The sequence below is a fragment of the Triturus cristatus genome, chromosome 8 (genome assembly GCF_964204655.1).
Source record: "Triturus cristatus chromosome 8, aTriCri1.1, whole genome shotgun sequence".
Classification (NCBI taxonomy): domain Eukaryota; kingdom Metazoa; phylum Chordata; class Amphibia; order Caudata; family Salamandridae; genus Triturus; species Triturus cristatus.
Genome location: NC_140591.1, coordinates 1,260,613,210 through 1,260,632,716, shown reverse-complemented (window position 1 = coordinate 1,260,632,716; position 19,507 = coordinate 1,260,613,210). Strand labels below are relative to the sequence as shown.

The 19,507-nt window shown below is 48.8% G+C and overlaps 1 protein-coding gene across 3 annotated transcripts in view; it reads right to left on the bottom strand.

Moving 5' to 3' along the window:
• The window catches only part of KDM6A (lysine demethylase 6A), a 1,084,836-nt gene that overhangs the window by 672,590 nt on the left and 392,739 nt on the right, over nucleotides 1-19,507 (bottom strand). For 2 of the 3 annotated variants that reach the window (XM_085622961.1, XM_085622962.1), the window contains exons 12-14: nucleotides 19,220-19,439; nucleotides 18,580-18,714; nucleotides 18,005-18,160 (exon numbers count right to left, since the gene is read on the bottom strand). In XM_085622961.1, the coding sequence (XP_085479087.1) occupies nucleotides 18,005-18,160; nucleotides 18,580-18,714; nucleotides 19,220-19,439 (511 nt within the window). The remainder of the gene's footprint in view (nucleotides 1-18,004; nucleotides 18,161-18,579; nucleotides 18,715-19,219; nucleotides 19,440-19,507) is intronic. The other variant, XM_085622963.1, reaches the window with a different exon arrangement.

Below are 19,507 nucleotides of genomic sequence, written 5' to 3'. Positions count from 1 at the left end.
CAGGGTACTTGAAAAGAGAAGGTGGATCAGGAAGCAATAAGAAGGCTGAAACAGCTGAAAGATATCCCTTGATGGTGCCCAGAGCAGAGCCCTGCTGGGCCAGGGAAAGAAGAAAGAGGAGAACCTCAGAAAGAGGGGCGGAAAGGGGATCCACAGCCTTTGCTGTGCACCATGCGACAAATTTGTTCCACCTGCAGGCGTATACCATTTTAGTGGAGGGACACCTGGCTGCCAGACGGACATCACAGACTTCAGGAAGCATGTCAAATGGCATCAACTGCCGCCGCTCAATCTTCACGCATGGAGGTGGAGGCTGGACAGGTTCGGGTCGAGGACCGTCCCCTGCTTTTGTGACAGAAGGTCCTCCTGAAGAGGCAGTCGAATCGGGGGATCGATTGACAGACTGAGTAGCTCGGGATACCAGTATCTTCGTGCCCAATCCGGAGCCACAAGGATGACTTTGGCCCGGTCGCACCTGATCTTCAGCACTCTGGGCAGAAGTGATATAGGCGGAAAGGCGTATAACAGAACGCAACTCCACTCGCGAGGAAAAGCGTCTCCAAGCGAGTGCCGCCTTGGAAATTCCAACGCGCAGAACTGATGACATTGCGCGTTCTCTTCAGTGGCGAATGGATCTAACCAAGGCTCTCCCCACTGCCAAAAGAGGCCTTGCGCCACGTCAGAGTTCAGACGCCATTCGTGATGCATCATACACCGGCGGCTGAGTTCCTCAGCCCTGGCGTTCAGAAAACCCGCCAGGAGTTGAATCACCAGGGTGATGCCCTGACGTTCCAGCCATGTCCAGAGGCGCAGAGCCTCCTGACAAAGGGTCCACGACCCCACCCCGCCCCGTTTGTAGCAATACCACATGGCGGTGGTGTTGTCCGTGAACACCTGCACTACACTTCCCCGGACAGAGGGAAGGAATGCCTTCAGTGCAAGCCGGATCACCCGCAGCTCCAATAGGTTGATATGGAGCCTGGACTCCGCCGGAGACCAGAGGCCTCTGATCTCCGTCTCTCCCATTTGGCCCCCCCATCCCAGGAGGGACGCATCCGTCACACCACGTACTCCGGTTGGGGTAGGGAGAGGGATCTGCCACTGACCCAATCGCAGTCCGTGAGCCACCACTGCAACTGTCTTGCAGTGCCCTCCGAGATCAGGACGTGGTCGGACAGGTTGCCCTGTTGTTGAGCCCACTGGAACTTCAGGTCCCACTGCAGAGCCCGCATTCGCCACCTGGCGTGATGTACCAGCAGGATGCAGGAGGCCATCAGACCCAGCAGCCGTGGGCCATGCTGACCGAAACTCGGAAAAAAGGCAAAAAGATCGGAATCAGAGCCTGAATATCCCAAACCCACTGTTCGGGAGGATAGACCCGAAACTGCGCCGAGTCCAGAACCGCTCTGATGAAGAGGAGCTACTGGGAGGGACTCAGATGTGACTTCAGCACGTTGATAGAGAACCCCAGCAAATGCAGGAGGTCGGCCGTAGTCTGGAGGTGGGAGACTACTGTTCGGGGCGAGCCCGCCTTCAATAACCAGTCCTCGAGATAGGGGAAGACTGGAACCCCTAATCTGCGCAGATGACCTGTAACCACCGCCATCACTTTTGTGAACATCCGAGGGGCACTGGTGAGGCCGAAGGGGAGCACGGTAAACTGAAAGTGCTCGTGGCCTACCGTGAACCGCAGGTAACGCCGGTGGGCCGGCAGGGCGGGGATGTGGAAATAAGCGTTCTGCAAGTCCAACGCTACCATCCAGTCTCCAGGGTCTAGGGAAGCCAGACAATGAGCCAAAGTCAGCATCTTTAACTTCTCCTTCCGGAGGAAGGCGTTGACGCTCCTGAGGTCCAAGATAGGGCGTAGGCCCCATTTGGCTTTCTTGGAATCCAGAAAGTAATGGGAGTAACAACCCCGTCCTACTTCTGGGCCAGGAACGCGCTCAATGTCCCCCTTGGCCAAGAGGGCCGTAACTTCCTCCTGCAGAAGTTGCAAGTGATCCCCCGACATGTGGTGGTACTAGGGTGGCATGGCTGGAGGGGTTGCCTCGAAGAGGAGGGAGCAGCCCCTTCGGACGATTTGCAACACCCGCATTTTCGAAGTGATGGTACGCCAGTTGAGCAGGTGATGGCGAACTCTGCCTCCCACTGGCGTGGAATGGGACTGAAAGCTCTGACTAGGAAGGCTTTGAGGCAGATGCTGCAGGAGCAGACGTGGACTGACCGGCTCTGTCCCCCTGCTCCGCCACGCCGGAATCCATGTCCGCGACCGCACTGAGGCTGGTTCTGCGGCCTCTGGCTGGACGAACGTGTGGGGGCGCCCCTTTCGTGGCCAAGAAAAGCAGAAGTTTGCTGGCGCTGGGCCGAGAGGCCCAAGGACTTGGCCGTAGCCCTGAAGTCCTTAAAGCGCTCCAGCGCGCTATTCGCTTTGTCGCCAAAAAGGCGGCGGCCATCAAAAGGCATGTTCCAGGAGGGTGCTCTGGACATCCCCTGAAAAGTTTGTGGACCTCAGCCAGGCGTGACGACGAATCGCCACCTACGTTGCAATCGCGCTACCCAGCGAGTCTGTGGTGTCAAGTCCACATCGGATGGAATACCGTGCTGCATCACGGCCCTCAGCAAGAGCCTGGGCGAGCCGTGTCCTGGCCTCCTCTGGACACTGGGGCAGCACGTCCGCCACCGTATCCCACAAAGAGTGGGTGTAACGGTCCAAAAGGCACGCGGTATTAATGGACCGCAACCCCAGACTGAGGGAGGAAAACAGTTTCTTGCCAAACTGCTCCAACCTTTTGGGATTCCCGATCCGGAGGTGCGGACGGGAAGGCGGTTTGGGACGTGGAGGCCTGGACAACCAGACTCTCAGGGGTGAGGTACACGGACAGAAAGCTGGGGTCGCCCGGAGCTGGGTGGTGGCGCCGGGCCTTCGTTTCATCCACAGGAGAGACGGTGCAGGGCTTGGACCAAGTGCCGATCAAAACGTCGGTGAGGGCCTCATTAAACTGCAGCAGAGGCTCAGAAGAGCTTACTGGAGGTTGAAGCACCTCAGTGAGGAGTTTAGTCCTCACAGCCGCTGCAGGGAGTTCCGGGTGTAAGGCCTGGGCCGCCCTGCGCAGCACCACAGCACAAGTCGCACCCTCCTCCGTAGCCACGTAAGGAGGAGTGGAGAAACCAGTGTCAGGCGAAGTGTCTAGACCACTGGCACCCCCCAGCTCATCTGTCCAGTCTTGACTTAACTGGTCCTCAGACCCCTCCCACTCCTCCCTTTCATCCGTCTCCTGGTAAACAGGCAGAAAGAAGGGAGCAGGGTCATAGATGAAATGCTCACCAATCGGCGCCGAGCAGCGCCACTCCGACACCGGACCCGGACCGGGGCAGAAACTAGGGATGACGTCGTCTGAGGACGGCGCCGGGAGCGACACCATGGGGTTCGGCGCCAGCAGAGGAGTTGTGAGGTCAACTGGCGTCGACCGGGATCCAGGCCTAGATCCCACGGGGACCTGCGGCGTCAGGAACGAAATGGACGACGGCACCGGGGCCGAAGCCGCCGGGTCGAAAGGACCCCCAGTCGGACCTGCGGGGCCCGAAGGAGCGCCGGCAGGCCTCGACGGTGGAAAGACTCCTCATGGCCATGAGGAAGACTTGAATCTCGCCCGGAGGCGCATGAGGTCCAGGGACCGGAGGGTGTGGGGCCGGATGAGACTCCTGCAGCTCCGGGGGAACCACGCGGGTGGTGCCAACCGAACCCTCGGCCGAGTCGCGCGAGGGGAGTCAGAAGAGCGATGTTGCTTCTTCGACTTCTTTTTACCATGCCTCGGCTTACCCGAGTGCGAGGATTTGGATCCCGACGAGCTGGGACGACTGCGGCTCCGCGACCGGTCCCTCGACTTCCTCCTCGACCGGGACCTCGAGCGGCACGGAGCAGACTGCCGGATCTCGAGGAGCTTGCGGGACCGCTCCCGCCTAGCCTTCAAGGTCAAGGCCTGGCAGTGGGGGTACAACAACTTGTCATCGTGGTCGGCCCCGAGACAGCAGAGACACCGATGGTGGGGGTCGGTAACCGACATCAGTCGGTGACAGACATCACACGGCTTGAACCCGGGCATCCCTACCGGCACCAGGAGTCGAAGTCGACTCGAAAAAGATAGACAAAAGTGTCCAAAAGTTAGTCAAAAAATGACTAAGGGTACACGCTTCCCGGATCTGCGCTTACTGGCGCGGAAAAAAGAAGAACTGACGTCTAAGTACTCCGACAACGTCATCCCGGCGATCACGACGCCGACAACCGACGCAGAGTCGCAGAAGGCGCCTACCGACGCACAAGGGTACTGCTGATGAAAAATCTTTCCGGATCCAGCCGGACACCTGGGAATACTCCAAGGTAAGGAATTTAACGTGTTTCTTTCAGATCCTAACCTGCAATCCACGTCTTGTCTAATGGGCTGCCTAGGCTGCCACACAGCAGAGATGTTGCTGGACTCCTGGGTAGAGAGCCATCCGCTCTCCTGGGCCTTCAACAATGCACATCCTGGGCGAGGTGCTAGGTCTCCTCCCCCAGGATGGGCAGGTGAAGCTTCAAAGGCATGCCGCCTTTGTGAGCTTCTCCAGGCCGCTTGCTGTACTCAGCAACTGGCCCCTACCGGTTCTAAACCCCAACTCTGGCGGGAAGCCTGGCCAGAAACCCCAAATAAGGACAGGTGATGTACCAGCCTGCCAAACCCACCCCTCAGGTGGGGGAGGCGAGGTGAAGCACATCTCCGGGCTCTCGCCATCTTGAAGATGGGAAGACCTGCCCAAGCAGGACTAGGCTACTGCCCCCCTCCCAGAGGAGAGAGGCAGGATAGGGGGTGTACCTACCCCAGGACAGGGACCCATTGGTCCCCGCCCTTCACCTACCTGTAACGCCCCTAAATCTAGTATTTAGGGGCACCCTGAACCTTCCTTTCCCAGATTCCGAAATACAAAGAAGAGCAAGAAGAAAGAAGACCTGCCCTGCAGCTGCTAAGAAGAGGAAGACAACAACTTCTTTGGCCCCAGCCCTACCGGCCTGTCGACCCTCGAACCTGCTCCTGCTCCTGCTCCAAACCGGCATCTCTTGTGGCCAGCAACCTCACAAACCCCAGAGGACCCGGCTACCTTTTGGCTCTAAGCGCCTGGGACTCCCATGAGTAGAGGTACACAAAATCAGCTTCTAATCCCTGGCATCAGCCCGGAACCGCAAACCCTGCACACTCTGCACCCGCCAAGCCTGGCCTGTGACTGAGTGAACAAAGACAACGAGGACGACCCCACGGCGACTGTGACCCAGAGTCCGGCACCCAAGGACTTCCCTTGACGCTCCAGACGACGCCTGCAGCCTCAGAACCAGGTACCCCCCCTCCCCCCCAACCGCGATCAACAGAAGGTAAGATTTCCCGACACCAAAAGGCACCCCTGCACCCGGCGCCCCTCGGCCCCCTGTGCCCAACTCCTGGGTACCTACCTAGCCACCAACTACCCAACTTACCTCTCGAAGTGATGGTGGCACCTGAAGAATCTCCGTCCCCGAGCTTGCAGTCTTTTTCTAAACCCGAGCTTTCCCATTGAAATCAATTGAGCGCCCGAAAGCTCAAAAGCACCCTGCACCCAGCCGCCCGAGTGGCCCTGGCAGTGTAACCTTTGCACCCATCTACTTCCCCATTTTCCCTGAGCAAGTGACTAGGAGCCCAGCTCCCACAGCCGTGTGGCCTGCTAGTCAGCAGCCACCAACCAAGGCCCCCCTGCCTCCCGCAGGATAACATTGGGCCTAACTCACTCTGCACCCGGCTGCCACTGTGCCGCTGAGGGTGTAACAACTGTACCTACCTGACCCTGGGAGACCCCTGAGTCTGTGCCCAGAACCTTAACTTTGCCAGTCGAGTACTTACCTTTAAACCGATAACTCAATTTTCTCCATAGGGTAACATTGACTGGTTTTTCCTAAAATTTCTTCGAAGTGTGGACTTTTCAAAACTTAAAATATTCACCAAAAATCAGCAGAGTAAAGAAAACGAAAATAATCACCTGGACGGCACCTGGCTATTAGGTGAGCTCCCAGTGCTGGATCTTGGTGCCCAGCACTGACCCTGAAAAATTTCACAACTGTACTTACCAGTAACCCAATTTTCTTCCATAGGAAATCAATGACTGTTTTTCTGTGAAATTTCTTCTAAGTGTCAATTTCTGCAAACTTTAAATATTCTTTAAAAATCATATAAACTGTGAAAACGTAATTACTTACCTGTTTTGGATAAAGGTCCCAGTACTGAGTCTAGGCACCCAGTACTGGATTACAAAAGTAACAAGAACATACTATACCTGCAACTTGAATTTTCTTCCATAGGGAATCATTGACTTTTCTATGAAATATTTTCTGTAAACTTTTAAAATAGCAAAATATTGTCTAAAAATCACAACAGTAACTAAGTCGACTTTGATCACTTGTTTCTAATAACTGATCCAGGACTGAATCTAGGATCCAGTCCTGGAATCCCAAAAGTAATCCTAAAAGTAATCTATTACAAATAACTTGAAACTTCCATTGAACTCAATGCATTATTGTATTTAGAATTGTGTTGCCTATTGCAACCACTTGTAACTGTCTACAAAAGTCAATTGCATATTGCAAAAGTATTTATATAAGGCATCTCATTCTGAGAAAGTATATTTTCATACCTATTGTTGGTTCTAAAATAAAACAAGCATATATTTTTTATATATAAACCATTGGCCTAGAGTTCAGTTATTGAGTGTGTGAGACCATTTGCTGACGGAGTGTGTGCAACAAATGCTTTACACTGTCCTCGGATACTGCCTTACTGCTCGACCAAGCTACCACTTTAGAGAGTAAGGTTATATCTAACTTTAGCCTCTGCCAAACCTCTGGGGACTGTGGACTCTGTACACCCTGTACCTATTTGGGAACAGTATATACAGAGCCACTTTCTCACAGGCAGCACCTCGATCTTCTGCTAAATCGCACTGCCCAAAATGTAAGCTGTTCGCGGCAGATTTAAAGCACATGTTTATAGACTGTCCAATGCTGAACTTATTCTGGAACAAGGTATCCTCAATTCTTACAAGGCATCTCGGCTGCGAGTTCTTGTTACGGAAAAGGAAATTCTTCTTGGTTTTAAACATGGGGATAGCAGCTATGAGAGATCATTAAACTCTATTATCATTGCATGCGCTTGCCTGTGTATAGCAAGATCCTGGATAGATCCAATTAGCCCAAATGCCAATGAATTCTGGGCACTCAGACAGATGTTTGAGTTCGAACTAGCTGTATCTAGGCCTAGAGGCCCTCATTCCTGGCTAAGATTTAAAAGGATCTGGTCTACTCTCCAATGGATTTAATCCTGCATTATTGTTTTTCTCTTATTACTTTACTCAATGTATTATAATATTATATCTTTTTCTCTTTCTGTGTATACTTCTCAAACTCTCAAGATTATGTTTTTTCATTTTGGGGCGTATTTAATATATGCATTACCTAAGCATCACATATACCATTGCAAGCATTTGTGTAAATGCTCTTCCCTTTTCTTCGTGTTTGTTTTGGTATTACCTTATTTTCTTGTATTTTGTCATACTAATGGCTAATAAAAAATAAAAAGCAAAACATTTCCCTTTTGATCCATTTGGTAGTCTTTAGTACATCAAATACTCGTGTGAATGCCTTTTTGGGCCCCTTTTTCTGAACAACAAAACATTTACAAGATTACATTCCTCCTTTTAGGGGGTGAGACCGAGTATATTGCATGCTTAATAGTACAGAAGTTTACTTTCTTAGGGCGATTAACTGATATCTCAAGATTGGCTGTGTTTGAGCTGGCAGTGGAGTTGCACTGAAACAGTGAACATCCATGCTTTACCGTTTTCAGAACCCCTACATCCTTTGTATTGATTTCCAACTCTTCCGGGTGATAAGATATGACTCCTCCCCCTCCTAAGGTGGGGGAAGGATACTGAGGAAAAACTAATGGTTGTTGGCTAGCGTCCTGAGGTGTTAGAAGGCCTCATTGGAGGGTATTTTGCTTTTAGCCCCTCTTTGTTGATAGGGATTTTCCTGGCCCTGGTACTATTGTTAGGGCCAGGAAGGGACTGAACCCTCTGTAGGTAGTTGCAACCATCTTTTTGTTTACACTGAGATCAAGAACTTTTTTCTTTTCTTCGCGACATGCAGTCTTGAGCATCTCTGCCTCATTTGTTTATCCAGACCATTACCTCTTCAGTATCAGGTCAAACAAAGAGGTACCTGAAAACATAAGGTTCGGAATCTTACGTTGGAGTGAGCTGAGGCACAAGTAAATGGTCTCCTCAAAGTGAAGACATGGCAGCAACCTGATATTGCAAACTCAGCCTAGTATAGGGCCAACCGGATTACTTAACTAGACACCAGGAATCCATCGCTCATCATCTTCTTAAAATCTGGTCTCAGACGTTCTTCCGTGAAAGATTTTATGCCTTCCCTAATTCCTTAAACCATAGTGGCCAACAAAAGAAAGGCATTCTTACTAGCTGCCTCGAGTGCCTTGGCAGCTGTGCCACATTTCCGTTCCTATGGTGGACATTCTCTTAATTTTTCTGCCAAGGATGCAGAAGATGCCATGCACTGGCACCCTACATTCCCCCCTCAACTCAATTTCGGGCTCTCTTCCTGTGCCTGCGGCTCCATTGTAGATTTAAGAGACTCCATGCCATTAGTTATGTTACTAATCATAATTTGTAGGTTTCGCACCAGTTCTGATTTTAAGAAGCGTACCAAGTTAACACCAACACAACTACGTCCCAGATGATCGGTTAGTACACAAATTAGGATACCTTTTTGATCACTAATTGTCATAAGACACTGTAATACTTGGTAAGTAACAATGTGGAGTCCCAGGAGACTACATGTGCCACTCGCTTGTTCCGATATTATGAAAAACAAACAACATTTTTAAAAAGGAAGAAAAAAAACGGCAGAGGTGAGGCATGCCTTCTGACAGATGACACAATGACGGAGTATGGTTTTGGGTCTAATTTAATAAAAAATCCGATCCTGTGTACCGCGGGGGTATCTGCGCGCCACCACTGCTGCCTGCGGCCTCACCAGCCCCGTCCCCTTAGTTGACTCCTTTCCCTAGCCCTGAGCACGGAATTCCCCCAGTCCTCGATTTGTTCCCCTTCCCCTCTTTAGACTCCTGTGGATGGCTGGGGTCCCCCATTCGGGGAGCACGTGCTGTTACTTTCGATTGCAGGTTGCCTTGCGGGTGTGGTTTTTGTGTTGTTTGTATAAAATGAAACCGTATTGTGGGGTCAGAGTGATGTGGCCCACGACGCTGGTACCTCCTATTTTGCTCCTTTGCAACGCCAAGTGTTTTTGTACGTACGTCATATGCTCCTGTCATTCTAGCGGCCGGCCGAAAGGTTGTAGGCCCATACTTGTATATTCTTGAGATTGCAATAAACGGTTTCAAAAAAAAAAAAAATCCGATCCTGTGAAGTCTGTTTACACTTGAGGTAGTAATATGTGTAAGTAAGGTTTCTGCTGCCGATGGCAACAAGCCTGGTACTAGTGGTAGAAGTAGTCTGGGCAATGTCTTTAGCTGTAAAGTCTGATCTCAGACCATTCTTTGCGGTACCTCTAAGGGAATATTAAGCTATCACTACAGCCTCATCAGAGAAGGTGAGGATATCCATAGTGAGACTCTTGTTGGAGAACCAGGTGAAGATGGAGCTTAAGAAGATCTTGTATTTCCACATTTCGAATGTGACCAGGAAAGCGATACAAAGGAGGATATTTGACTCATGCACTTTTTGGGTGGGTGTGGAGAGTCCATGACATTGAAAGGAAAATGCGGAGTACAAGGAGAAGAAATAAAGCAGTTTTTTATACTGGAGACACTGAGGTTGGACTTACTGCATCCGTGGAGGTGAAGGGAGAGGCATTGGTTTAAGTGGAGTATGTATTGGGTCTTCACCAGGAATAATGATACGTGGAAGTTCAAATGGTTGTGGAGATGTCTACACTTCAGGTGTCAACCTTAACATTTTCTTTAGTCTTTCAGACAAGATACTCCATGTCAAATATCTCAAAGTCTATCTAGGCAATGTCAAGAAGAGGTGTGATGGTTATTCGGACACCACCCGAGGCAATGTAAAGTGGCTAGTGTGCACAGAAAGTGAACTTGACACAGTCAAGTGCTTAGGGCACTTCAATCAAAGTTGATAGAGTGTAGAATGCTTTAACCCTAAGAAGTTGGTAGAACGGTGACAGTTAAGAGGTCTCTAACTTTTTCACCCTTCCCTGACCTATTCTCCCTGAAATCCATTCTATGGGGGTACTTTGGAATTGATGTAGGGTGAGCAGACTTCATGGATTTTTCCAGACAATACCGTTTTTCAAAGGACTGTCCCAGAATCGCAACACTTCCCTTAAATTTAAATACATGTTCCGGTTTTTAGCTTGGGAGCTGGGGGATGCGGGTTAGAGTCTCCACACAGGTGCAACATCCTGTGATTCTGGGGAAATCACTTAATCTCCCCGGGCACATGGACGGCACCTGGATACCCTCACGTGTGATAAGCTGCACTATATAAATCTACAAACCAGCAAGTCATCCTGAAAGGAGAATTGAAAGGTATGCTCTTATTAACAAAATAGTTTGTTTCTTTCAGGCCCGAACAAGGAAGTCAGCTGCATGCACGCTGCAGAAGATGGAGGGACAGAGGTGATTGAGGGCAGTGAGGTTTAGGGTAGAGGTCGTGCCATAGCTGTTATGTATACGTAACTTGTAAACGTGCATGTGTGTGCGTGTGTGTGCAAAATTGGGACAAGCTAGTCATAAAAGTAAGGTTAAAGGTTTTAATCTTACTTTTATCCCCTCGGGTTTGTTCTGGTTTTTCCTTCTCAAAATCTGGTCACCCTAAATTAATGGCACCTTTTCAGTAGAAAGGAATAGGCTACTTACCAGTATGCATCTGTTCTTGGCATGTAGAGCTGCAGATCCACACACTAAGATAGTGCTTGCACGTTGTTGTTGTCTGTGGAAGAAGTCTTTGTGGTCACAAGATAGGTGACTCCTCCCTTGGATGATAGTGCGCATGGGCATCAACTCCGTCGTTAGATTGTTTTTCGCGATGATGGGAAACGATGGAGTTTGTAGCAGAGAGAGAGAGAGAGATGAACATGTGTGATGCCTAAGTGAGACAATGCTGGAACAGATACAGGTCCCGGGGAGGTGGGTGGGCGTGTGTGGATCTGCAGCTCTACATGCCAAGAACAGATGCATACTGTTAAGTAGCATATTCCGTTCGAGGCATACGAGCTGTAGATCACACACTAGTATAGACTATATAGCAGTATCTCCCCTAGCGGTGGTCACCTGTATCGGTTGCAGCAGTTAGTGCAGTAAATGGCAAATCTTTTCCATTTTGCAGCATAGCAAGCTCTAGTGGTAGGTCTTCTGGCTTCTTTTACAATGTTCATGCAGTCTGGTGGCAGGTTAAGGTAACCGAACTCTAGGACTTCAGGAGCCAGATCGCCAGATTCAGTTGACCTGGATCTGGGTGTCTGATCTCTCCATGGTTCTGGGTTATTAAGGACGGGGAGAGATGCCGTTTTTGGTGTGGAACTAGAGAGTTCCAGTAGTGTTGTGAACCAGGACTGGCGTGCCCATGTGGTAGCTACTATGTTTGAGAGACTGCTGTCTGAGCTTGCGTACTACTAATGGAATGAGTGGGAGAGGCAGAAAAGCATACGCAATTCTGCCTGACCAGTTCATCCATATCGCATTGCCTTTTGACTCCGGGTGGGGAAACCTGGCGGCGAAGGTTGGGCATTTTGCGTTTGTGTGTGGCGAACAGATCTATGTCTGGTTGGCCCCATTGTTTGAAAAAGGGCAGTAGGACTTGGGGATGTAGTTCCCATTCGTGGATCGGTTGTGTTTGTCGACTTTACAGATCGGCAATTTGATTGTGAAACCCTGGAAGGTGTTCTGCAAGTAGGTATATGTTCTGAGGAATGGCACATCTCCAAATGTTCTATGCGAGCTGGGATAGTTGCATAGAATGTGTGCCTCCTTGTTTATGTATGTAATACATGGCTGTCATGCTGTCCGTCCGGATGAGGACAGTTTTGTTCTGGAGATGTGGTTGGAATAATTTTAGTGCTAGGAACACTGCTATTGGTTCCAGGTAATTGATATGGAGCACTTTCTCTCTATCAGAGAATGGCCACGGAACATCTAGCTCCTTTGACTGCGTTGAAGGATAAGTGGGAAACCGATATCGGGAAACCTATCCCGGAACTGACGTGGCCTACACTACAGAGACGGGCCTGGAAGAGCACGCGTAACGCCCGGTTTCAACTGGTGCAGTACTTCACCCTGCATAGGGCATACCTGACGCCAGCTAAATTGTTTCAGTATTTTGGGGGCCCCACCCCGCAATGCCCTCGTTGTGGGGGGGAGGGGGCTGACTTTAAGCCCATGTTTTGGTCCTGCGATGCTTTAAGCGGCTACTGGGAAGAGGTCATCGACTGCTTGGCCCAAGTGACAGGGCGGGAATTGCGGGTGGAGATGGGAGTTTGTTTGCTGCTATGGTTTCCACACACGCCGCGCACGAAAATCACGAGCAAGTTTTGCGACCTGGGGCTGGTGGTGGCCAAACGAGAAATTACCCTCCACTGGAAGTCGAGGACGGGTCCCAGCTTCACGGGGTGGAGAGCGACATTTACCAAGTGGGCGGGCAGCGAGGGCACGCTCCGGCTGCAGCTCGCGCTTAGGGGAAGTGATGACAAGGCTCTGGCCATGGCTCGGGCATGGGGAGCACTAGTGGTTGATCTCCAGGGGTGGGGAATAGAGGGGGAGGGGGGCCCTGCGGCACTGGAGCACCCGGCAGGAACCTAGGGGTGGGGGAGGCTAGCTGATTAGCTCATGTGGGCCGGGGGCTTTCCTTTTCCTTTCTACTTGGGGCCTGTCTGTGGTGGTGGGGGGTGGCCCGTGGCTCCTAACACGGCTACTTCTGAGAGAGGTTTATCCTGGTAGCTGTCGTCTCGGCACACTGACATGTGGGTGGGGGGATGTATTCGTTCAGGGGAGGGTTTGGCGACAGCGCATTGGTAGGTGGAAGTGGCCCAGATTGTACTTGGACGTGGTTTTATATGCGGATGGCGGCCACTGGCCAGATGAACATTGTGGATGTCAACTGTGTCTGAGTAATGCAATAAAAATTGTTTTTGCAAAAAAAAAAAAAAAAAAAAAAAATGGAGCACTTTCTGTTGAGTGGTCCATTTGCCCTGAGTGGTGTGTCCGAGGAGATGAGCTCCCCATCCTGTGAGTGATGAGTCTGTTGTCAGCACTATCTGTGGAAGAGGCTCTAGGAACGGCCGCCCTTTGGACAAGTTTGTTATGTTCCACCATTGTAGAGAGCGATGTGTGCGGCTGTCCAACACCAGATCTGTGAGTTGTCCGTGAGCCTGGTTCCACTGACGTGGTAGACATTCTTGCAAGGGACGCATTTGAAGTCTTGCATAAGGCACAATGATGATGCATGCCGCCATCATACATATGAGTTGCATGAACACTCTTGCTGGGAGTGTTGGATTTGAAATTTTGACAAGAGCTTGTATATTGGCTATCCTGGCTGGGCTGGGATATGCTAGGGCTGTGGAGGTGTTTATGGTGGCTCCTAGATACTGGTGTATATGAGAGGGTTGGAGAGGAGACTTAGTTGATTGTGAACCCCAAGTTGTGTAACATTTGGATGGTTTGGTGAGTGTGTAGAACACATTTGTTGAATGACTTGGCTTTTATCAGCCAGTCGTCTAGATACGGGAAGACATGAATTTGTCGTCTTCTGAGATGTGCTGTTACTACTGCCAGACATTTTGTGAATACTCTGGGCGCGGTTGTTACCCCGAATGGAAGGACTGTGAACTGGTACTGTTGTCCGTCCACCACAAACCATAGATACTTCCTGTGAGCAGGATGTATGGGGATGTGGAAGTAGGCGTCCTTGAGATCTAGTGTGGCAAGGAAATCGCAGTGTTGCAGCAGTGGGAGCACTTGTTGAAGAGTGATCATATGGAAATGATCTGAGTGTATATACAGATTTAGGGGTCTGAGGTTGAGTATTGGTCTTAGAGTCCCGTCCTTTTGGGGGATTAGGAAGTAGAGTGAGTATACCCCTGTCCCTTGATGTTCTAAGGGAACTGGCTCTATTGCGTTTGGAGCAATGAGAGAACCTCTTGTTTGAGGAGCATAAGATGGTCTGGTGACATTGGATGCTGTTTGGGTGGTATATGTGGGGGGGTAGTTGTGAGTTCCAGGCAGTAACCATACTGGATAATTTGTCTTACCCACTTGTCTGTTGTGATGGAGTTCCAGACAGGTAGGAACTGTGTTAGTCTGCCCCCGACTGGAATGGAATGGTCTGGGGGGAGCGGAGGAAAGTCACTGTTTTGTGGCAGGGGAGGTGCGAGTGTTATTACCTCGACCTCATCCCTTGTTGTTGTTTCCTCCGTATCCGCCTCTAAAATATCCTCTACTGGGGAATGTTTGTGTAGTGGCTTTGAATGTAGATGAGGTGTCTGCGCCCATATTTTTGGAGGCTCCTCTGTAGAAGGAGCGCCGAAAGGAGCCACGTGCTTGTGGAGACTGTAATGCTCCCATGGACTTCGCAGTCTCGGTGTCCTTTTTCATTTTTTCAAGGGCAGTGTCTACTGCTGGCCCAAATAGCTGTTCCTGGTTGAATGGCTGACTAAGTATGGTAATTTGTACCTCTGGCTTAAAGCCTGAAATGCGTAGCCAGGCATGTCGTCTAAGGAGCACACTGGTGTTAATTGCTCTACAGGCGGTGTCTGCGGCGTCAAGCGCACATTTAATTGACGCATTTGAAATAAGCTTTCCCTCCTGGATAAGGTCATTTGCCTGGGTTTTGTACTGTTCAGGCAGATGTTGTAAGAGATTCTCTAACTGGTCGTAGTGTGCCTGGTCATATCGTGCTAGTAGTGCTTGGGTGTTGGCAATACGCCAATGATTAGCGGCTTGTGCTGCTACTCTTTTGCCAGAGGCTTCTAGCAGTTTGGATTCTTTGTCAGGGGGTCGTGTATCTCCTGCGGATTGGGAGTTGGCGCGTTTCCTAGCATTGGAAACGACCAAAGATTCCAAGGGCAACTGTCCTTTGATGTAATTAGGATCTTCAGGGGCAGGCCTATATTCTATACAGGGGTTAAGAACCCTGGCACAGACGGGGTCTTTAAATTCCTCGGGGGAGTGCTTAATGACTCCTTTGATCATAGGTAGGATTTGTACTGACTTTTGAGATTGTTCAAAAGTATCTAACAGGAAGTCTTCCTCTGGTACGTCGGAGTGAATTGTAACGCCATGGTAAAGTGCCGCTCTATTTAATAATTGGCCAAACCCTAGGTGATCATCTGGAGGAGATGGTTTGGAGGGATATGGCTGCGGTCCTGCCATGTCTGTTGGGATAAGGAATGCCCAATCATCAAGTGGTGAGGTATCTGGATCCGTGAACGGGTCATTAGGATCACCCCCAACTCCTAGGTCATCATCATCATCATCATCATCATCATCATCTGGAGGTGGTGTATGTGATGGAGAAGTTACAGGTAAGGGTGGTGTAGGCAGAGGATGTGGGTTAGAAGGCAGTATAGGCGAGGAAGGGGCATAGGCGATGTTGCAGAGTCCTTCCTGTGTACAGGAACTGGTGTAGATGGTGTGTCCAGTTTCCGTTTTTTTACATGGCACAGCCGTGACATGTCCAGTCTTCGGGTTAATATAAATCTTTTTCTGCCTTGGATCGATGGGATCTGGGTGAAAAAGTTCTTGTTCCTCGGGACCCGTTTTTGGTGCCGATTTTTTCGGTTCCGAGCAAGGTTTTGGCTGATCCGTGTAGGTTTTGGCTTTAGGAGGTGTATCAGAGTCCTTAGCCGTTTGTTTCGGTGCCGATTATTGTTTCGGTGCCGAAGCAGGATCTTTAGGATTGGGAACCTTTGGTGCCGGTTTATCTAAGGCCCTTGGCGTTTTCGGGGCCGAAGACATCGGAGCCGATTTCGGTGCAGAGTGGTCTTTTGGCTTCGGTGCCGAAGGTGCCGGTGGGACAATGACATGCGGTTTGCTCGGTCCCGAGCTACTGGAAGGCTTGTGTTCCTTCGAAGCCGAGCCCGGAGGCGGGGCTTCTGAATGATGTTTTTGGTTTCGACTAGGGCCAACAGGCGAAGTCTTGACCACTGCCTTTTGTTTTGGAGGGCTAGGGGCAGGGGCAGTAGTACTCACACGTTGCCCAGGAGTGATGGGGTCGTCGGAGTCCTCTGCTTCGGAGATGATTTGGAGATCCTCGGAATCTTCTTCTGGGACATCGGGGCCTTCATCAAAGATGTCCTCTGGTTCTGGAGCTGGTCTCTGTGCCATGATGTGTCTTCGAGCCCTTCAATCTCGAATGGTCTTTTTGGATCGAAAGGATGCACAGGCTGGACAGCTGGACTCGTCGTGTTCAGGTGATAGGCACAGGTTGCAGACTTTGTGATGGTCACTGTGTGGAAATTCTGCTCCACACTGGGGGCATTTTTTGAAAGGCGTCCTTTCCATGAGCCGTAGGCCTTACGGCGTGGATAGGCCCAGCGGCCCGCGTCGACATCCGGAATCGAGCCGATGAAATCGATGTCGAAGATGAAGGTGCTTCGATGGTTTTTGTGGAAATTTTACGCTTTGAGAAGCTTGGAATTGAGATTTCCAACCGGAGCGGAAAAGTTGCATCCGAACCCAATGGCGGAAAAAAACAATCTAACGATGGAGTTGATGCCCATGCGCACTATCATCCAAGGAAGGAGTCACCCATCTTGTGACCACAAAGACTTCTTCCAAAGACAACAACAACGTGCAAGCATCCGAGCCCAACACCAGATGGTGATCTACTATCCTAGTGTGTGATCTGCAGCTCATATGCCACGAACATGCATTCCCTTTAAAGGCTCTTCAGGTCTTTAATTATGTTTTCCTCCTTTGCCCTGAAATTGTCCAACCACTTAGGTGTCTTGTGCGTCCTTCAAAGCCCTTATAATTGTTCTTACCGAATTAGCAGTTCATAACTGAAAAAGAGGTGGGGGGGGGGGGGGGGATTTACCACACAATGTGTGGATCAGAAGCAGCTTTCATTCTGATAGAAAACATTTGCATAACAAATAAGATAGGGTTTCATACAGATGTTGGATATTGAAGCGATCACATGAAAAGAACAAATTTTATAAGAAACTTCTCTGAAAATATGAGGTGTGAACCACACAAAGTGTTACAGGACCTTTCCCACAAGCCCGATAAAAGAACTGGCTGTGAAGCAACTACCAGTAGAAGGCAACTGCCCGTACAAGGCATCATGGAAAGTGGAAACTCCAGGACCCTTAAAGGGTTCTGAGGTCTTTTTACAACGCATGTAATGTAAGCTTAAAAACACTTTTATTTTTTATTTTTAAATGGCAGTCTAAAATTTGGAAACCTACCCTATGAAAGGCTTAATAAGGGTACTTTGCAGCATAGTACATATAGAACTCGTTAACCTATCAACCGGTGGTTTCAAGTGTTACAAGATCCTAGCATGCAGCAGGGGATTTTCCAAAATGTATGACTATCATAGAAGATCCTGTGATGCAGAAGCTGGTCTAGAGATGAAAATGAGCAAGCCTACAGTGAATCTCAGCAGACAAGCATTTTACACCAAAACTATACACCCACAGCTGAATACAGTGTACCAAGAACAGAACAAGCAAACATTGCTCTCAACGCATGATTAGCTAAACCAGGCTTCAATCTAAGATGGTAACCTCTGAATCAGGTAGAAAGGCATCTTAGTGCATATAGCACCATGAGATCATATCAATGGCAGAATATGTGCTACACAACCCTCAACATACATAACAAAAGAAACCCTTGCAAGTACCAGGTTAAAACACACTTGGAGTTGACAATTCGTCAAGACATCCATCTACCTTAGCTGGACTAGATGTTCTTTTCCTTTTTGCTGGACTGGACAGGTCGTCTACTTGGCTAGAAGGAACCATGTGTAGTGACAAGGATTGTTGTGAAACTGATGTTTGACTGAGACCCAATACAGGTTCAGTATTCGGATGATGAGGTTTACAAGCCTAAGAGCAGAAGAAAAAAATTAACATCTTTTACACTTTTTCATATGCTAGAAACAATTAACTGCAACGTAAAAGCAAAAAAGGTAACGGAATGAAAACAAATCTGCATGAATAATGAATATCACAATCAAAATGTCAGTGAAGAAATATGAACCTTTCCTTTATCATACACACTTAAATTTCAACACAAAAAATGTTACATTTTGCTCCATCAGAAATTTCACAAGGTTCTCTCTACTGGTCCCAATATTAGCTTCATGTTCTGGGCAAAACCCTTGAGTAAATAAAGGCTTTTTAAGTTAGACTTCATATTTCAAATTACTGAAAGCCAATCCTGCACTCCACAAAAAAGAAAGAAACTAAAGATTGAAAAGAACCCTTAAAGCTGGGCACCTGCAGAACATAACCCAACTTCTCACCTGCTGTGCTGAGTTCATGGCACCCTGCCTGGAGGTAAGCTCTGCGGGTATTGGTAGGCTCCATGCCTCCTCAATACTAGGAAGTAATTTAGTTTTATTCTGGAGACTACCTTGTAGAAGGTTACACAACTGAGCCTAGGAGAAATTATGTAAAAAGCAAATTTAACACGCCTACTTTAGTAAGAGAAAGTCCACTAAATCTTACTAAATTTTGTTGATGATTATGTTTTACAGAGCATAAAGAATTCAATCTGGGAAAATTCAGAAAGGTACGAAAGAGAAAAGATGGTGACCAGAATATAAATCTTTTTGACAAATAAAAGAGTTGCGCTTTTTAATGTACAGGTTTAATTATTTCCCAATTTCTGAAATTGCAAACAATAGTACAATACGTCCTTTTTGGAATTTCTAACATATGCTATTGCAGTATCAATTGAAATTAACTGAGTTTGTGTGACAAATGTATGTGTTAATTATGCATCAATGAACAACTAAAATGGTAACATTACATGGTGCTTGACATGTGAAACATGATGAAACAAAGATTCATGAAATTACATATACAGCATATTCTTCCTTCTCTCTGCGCAACACACACTTTCCCATCTACTTAAATATATTAGAAAGCGTAGAGGTTTACCTGTAAATACTTAATCCGTGCTACAAGTGCAGAGGTATTACTACAATTTTTGCTTCTGGTTGCATTCAAGTAGCATTTAATAGCATCCTGAGGCTGGTTACAGGACTCGTACAGTGTGCCTAGATCCATCCAAGCTGCAGCATGACCATGATCTAACTGAACAGCACAAATGTAGGCCTGTAAAGCATCCATAGGCTGATTCTGCTGCTGATACAGCACACTGAAACAGAATCACAGCAAACAGTGTTCACCGATTTTACATTGAATAGTTTTAACTAACTACATATT